Source organism: Triticum dicoccoides, chromosome 3B, assembly GCF_002162155.2.
Source record: "Triticum dicoccoides isolate Atlit2015 ecotype Zavitan chromosome 3B, WEW_v2.0, whole genome shotgun sequence".
In the NCBI taxonomy this organism is placed as follows: Eukaryota; Viridiplantae; Streptophyta; class Magnoliopsida; order Poales; family Poaceae; genus Triticum; species Triticum dicoccoides.
In genome coordinates, this window is record NC_041385.1 from 707,962,211 (window position 1) to 707,967,541 (window position 5,331).

The following is a 5,331-nucleotide window of genomic DNA, read 5'->3' on the forward strand; positions in this document are numbered from 1 at the left end:
TTACTATTTATACCACTGGCGTTTAGTGCTTCAACCGCAAACTAATCAACATCGTACTAAATGAAAAGCAATCGAAAGTCCGTTGGTCGCCGGTACTGCACCTGACGTTTACTTGTTCGTCCACAAACTGATCGACATGCTACAAGCAAACGGAGGAATCTTCCGATATTTTTCCGATCTTCGAAAAGATCAGCGACCCGTGCCCATGACGTCCTTGATAATACAATTTCTCTCGGGGGCAATACTACAAAATCGCACGTTTCGCAGGGGTCCCATTCCCCGCCGGCTTTCTATATAAGCGTTCGAACGGGCGCAGAGATGAGCCTCCAGTCCTCCTCCGAAACCAACACCACACGCACGCCGCGACATTTCCCAGATATTTCCCCCATCCTGCGCTTTTCCTCCTCCTCCTTCCTTCCTTCTCCGCCGCAATCGCTCCTAGCTATCCTTAACACAACATGCCGGAGGCACCTGCACGGGCCGCCGCCGGCGGCGCCTCCGCCCCCGCCGACGTCGACGTCGTCACCTCCAGCGGCCGCCGCAAGATCGCCGCCCATTCCTCCGTTCTTGTAAGTCATCCTTTCCCCGGCTACTTTGATTTCTTGCCGCATTAATTACCCTGCTCGCCGAACGTTTCCGATTGCCGCGTGCCGGTGCTAGCGAGCGATCAGGGAGCGGCATGTGTATCCTGGTTGTTTGGACACTTTGAATTCCGAAGGGGATATTTATTCTTATTTCTTTGTTCGTTGGCATCAACAGGCGTCGGCGTCGCCTGTGCTGGAGACCATCCTGGAGCGCCGGCTGCAGAGGCTCAGGGAGAGCGGCAAGGGCGGCAGGGCCGTCGTCCGGGTCCGCGGCGTCACCGACGACGTCGCGGCGGCGTTCGTCCGCCTCCTCTACGCCGGCAGCAGGTACCGTGTGCGCTCCTCTGCTGTTTCCTCCCTGGAATTGCTGCTATTATTTTTCGCACATGCGTTTCTTGCGACCCTGGGTAAGCCCGAGTCTAATGGTCTGTGGAGACCCAGTAATAGTAGTAGCCATTAAGTATTAGCACGAGGAAAAAAATCATTAGGAGTAAGCGCTAATATTAAGACACGAGGAGGGGGAAAAGAACATGACACATGCGTGTGTGCCCCACGCTGTCTGTCAAGCTGGGCGATCGAAGCTGCCAGCTCTGAAATAATGGGTTTTAGCTGCCAAAAAAAGAGCTTTCTTTTCATTTCTTCGTTCGCAATCATCTCGGTGGTAGTAACGGCCAGCTAAATCATGTCCCGATAATTGAATGAAGTACACCAACTAGTACTCCCTCCCTCCGTGAATAAATGTACATCTAGCTTTTGTCTTAAGTCAAAGTTTTAAAACTTTGACTAATTTTATAGGAAACTTTGACTAATTTTATAGGAAAACGTAGCAGCATTTATGGCACTAAATTAGTACCGCTGGATTCGTTTTGAAATGTACTTTCATAATATATCAATTTGATATCATATATGCTACTACTCTTTTCTATAAAGTTGGTCAAAATTCTAAATCTTTGACCTAGAACAAAAGATAGATGTACACTTATTCACGGACGGAGGGAGTATGCTATTTCTGAAAATACCAAGTTCATCGGTACGATCAAGAAACCAACCAACAACCAAAACAAAACCAACACTTTGCCAAGATGAGCTGCCCGGACGCAGCCCGGACGCAGAGCATTTCCTCTCTAGTCCTCGGATCATGTCGATCTGCAACTCTACCTCGTCATAGGACAGAGGAGAACACGGCCACAGCCACAGAACACCGGAGCCTCGCCGGTCGCCGCCCCAGGGCGAGCCACACAATCCGGGGGCAATTTGCTTGCTTGCGACCGACCCGTCCGTCCGCTAGCCTCTGGAATCTCGTAGATTCAGTGAACCTCCACACGAATAGCTGAATCTCTGTCCCTGTCCGTCGCGGCGCCTAGCTAACTCCAACTCGGCCAACTTGCCAATTTCGCACTAGCCTCGCCACAAGAGCAAGATAGACGAGATGACACCGCCACCGCATCATCCAAAGTAGCCACGCACATAACCTTAAAACGCCGTATCTCCCGGGCCATACAAAAACCCCGGCAACTTGGCAGAAAACTTTGCCGCCGGCTCAATCTCGTGGAACGTATCTCTCCCGCCGGCTCCGGCAGCGGACTGGAACCGCACGTACGACGGCACAGAGACAAGAAAGGAAGAAAATCAAAGTTTAGTTTTCTTTCTTGTTTCGTTTGGTCTGGTTGGTGGGTGCTGTAGGGGTAGCGCCTGCCTAGTTGGAACCTCCCTTCCTGCTCCTCCATGGCCACCAGCATGTGTCGTCGCTGTCGCAGGCACCATCATCCTGCGTGCTGGCTGCTAGCGCTACTACTACTTGGTACTACTCGCCTTCGGCGAATTGAGAAAACAAAGCAAATTCTCGTGGCCGTGGAACGGCCTCTCTCTCACCGTCCAATCTTGCACCGAACTGTTCTACCCCTCCTATAGTTGTTTGCGTATATGTATTTCGGTGATTGCGAGTGGACATGCGGAGAAATCAATTACGAGTATCTAATTTGGTGATGGGAATTCTGGACGGTGTGCAGGCGTGGCGAGGGCGAGGTGAACGAGGACGTGGAGAAGTACGCGGAGCAGCTGCTGGTGCTGGCGCACGCGTACCGGGTGCCGTGGCTGAAGCGGTGGTGCCAGGAGGCCATCGGGTCGCGGCTCACGCCGGGCACCGTGGTGGACGCGCTGCAGCTGGCCGACCTCTGCGACGCGCCGGAGCTGCACCTCCGCTGCATGCGCCTGCTCGCCAAGGAGTTCCGCGCCGTCGAGCGCACCGAGGCATGGCGCTTCCTCCGCGACAACGACCCCTGGCAGGAGCTCGACGTCCTCAGCCGCCTCCACGACGCCGACATGGTACGTCCTACTATCCTTGCCTCTGAGAAATAAATCGTGCGGTAAAATTCGTCGTTCCGTCTGGTCATGTGGCGCGATTGGTGCGGGGCATGTCTGTTGGCACTTGAGGTGTCGCCGTGGCCGGTGGCATGATGATGATGCCAAAGTGCAACTAAAGATAGTCCGCCTTGATGTCTCAGTGCGCCGTGCACTGGGGAACATGGTGACCATGCCCACCCGGGCTTCCAAACCTTGGGTTCTGGAGGTGCTCGGCATGTCGCGTCCGTGCGCATTAAGAAATGATGCGAAGGCCTGGTTTGGCCGGTGCCTGAGATCTCATCATGCTGCACAGGTCGTTTCGGTCGCTGCGTCCACGTCCACCCCCGAGCACGCCGAGTGGAGTGGCCGGTGAATGTTCACATCTCCGAAACCGTCGTGCCAAACGTTTTCGTTTGGGTGGAAATTATCCAGGGGTCATGGTTATTTGCTTAGACGACCGCATAGCCTCACCAAACTTTTGATTTGACAAAAGATAGCAAAAATGTCAAGATCCAGTTAAAAAATGTACTAGCAAAAATATCGAACACGTTTATTGGTTCATCATGTCAAGATCAATTAGCTCCGATAGGAATAATAAGTTTATGATTACTAGAATGTTAACGAGAATGATGAACTGACAGAAACTTTATTCTTGTGTCCAGCGTCGGCGAAAGTGGCGTCGGAAGAGCGCGGAGCAGAAGGTGTACATGGAGCTGAGCGACGCCATGGACATCCTGCGGCACATCTGCACGGAGGGCTGCACGGAGGTCGGCCCCGTGGGGCAGGCGCCGACCAAGTCGCCGTGCCCGGCGTACGCGACGTGCCGGGGCCTGCAGCTGCTCATCCGCCACTTCTCCCTGTGCAAGAGCCGCGCCAGCTGCCCCCGGTGCCAGCGAATGTGGCAGCTGCTCCGCCTCCACGCCGCGCTCTGCCGCCTCCCCCACGGCCGCTGCAACACCCCTCTCTGCACGTAAGTTCATTTACCCCAACACTCAGCTCTGCTCACTCTCACACCTAAACAAATTGAACTCATGTCTGACGTTGCAATGGATCTTGTCTGATCATGCAGGCAGTTCAAGCTCAAGGAGCAGCAGAAGGAGGCGGTGTCGGCGAAGGCCGGCGACGGCAGCGACGGCAGGTGGGCGCTTCTTGTGAAGAAGGTGAAGGCTGTCAGTGTCATGTCTTCTCTCGGCAAGAGAAGCCCACCTCCGTGCCAGTGCTGAGTAAATGGAATGTATGTTAGCGAGGATCCCCTCTCTAGGGTTGTGCTTCAAGTGCGGCAAGCGTTGGGGGCGTGATCACACGTGCTCTACCACGGTCTAGCTCCATGTCGTGGAGGAACTGCTGGAGCTCTTAGGCATCGACGCGGTGTTCGACGACCAGCCAGCCGCCATCGCCCACAACCGCTGTCTGTGACGCGGCGATGTCCATCTCCCGGCAAGCTTTCACCGGCGGTGTCTCGTCGCGTGGATTTCTGCTACACCCGTGGTTGCAAGGCCACGAAATCCCCATCCTGGTGGATTCGGCTAGCTCCACGTCTTTCGTCGATCAACAACTCGCTGTAGAGCTTGTGGCATCGTCCCTCTGCTTCAACTGGGCGCGTGAAAGTTGCAGGCGGAGGCGGGATCACATGTTACTTAGTTAGAGCATGTATAACCGAACCTCTATAATTTATTTAGAGGAGGATATGGCAGAGTACCTTTTAGAGGAGCATATTTGCCCCTCTAAAGAAGTGTCGTTTCTAATAGATTCTCAATATTTTTGTCTCTATTTCCTTTGCCAAATCTTACTGCATAGTAGTTGTTTTTTTTTGATCAAAGAAGGGCTTGCCCCTTCCGATTTTCATTACCGAAAACCACCAAGTTCTACAAAAAAGTTCAAAAGAAAACGAAAAAACGAAGAGGTCCAACCGAGTTTAACAAGGATCAAACAGCACCCCCATCGACCAACAAAGGGTCATTACATCAACGCAGAAGCAAAAGCAGCAAAAAAGGAGCCAAAGATCTATTCTACAGGAGCACCAAACATCAGGTTCACCACCGCAGGAGAGACTTTCTTCATTCATTCATTTCAATCTAGCTACATTGATCCTCCATCCCTGCTTGGCTGTGAACACTTTATTTGCTGCCTGCTCTAGCACCCTTGCTCCCAGCTCCAACGCTTTTCTTGGTGGCTCCTTTATCTGCATAATAGACCATTCAATTAACCACCTGCACATTAGCTTGACAACATATAAAGGATCATTTATCCTTTTATTCTCAAAGATAATTGCATTTCTACTTTTCCAAATTGACCAAAGCAGGGCTGAAATCCCCACCAGCACCAGTTTCTTATCATCTTTGTTAAATTTCCTAATCCAGTCTCCAAAACAGTCTTTCACACTAGACGGCATAGTTTTAAAACC

General features: G+C 52.4%; 1 protein-coding gene across 1 annotated transcript; it reads left to right on the forward strand.

Moving 5' to 3' along the window:
• Window positions 1-328: 328 nt before the first annotated feature.
• On the forward strand, window positions 329-4,697 carry LOC119278004 (BTB/POZ and TAZ domain-containing protein 2-like). Its single transcript, XM_037559357.1, has 5 exons — window positions 329-569; window positions 760-911; window positions 2,594-2,909; window positions 3,590-3,897; window positions 3,997-4,697. The coding sequence occupies exons 1-5, from the start codon at window positions 459-461 to the stop codon at window positions 4,148-4,150; spliced, it is 1,041 nt and encodes a 346-aa protein (XP_037415254.1). The 5' UTR covers window positions 329-458; the 3' UTR covers window positions 4,151-4,697.
• Window positions 4,698-5,331: the final 634 nt, after the last annotated feature.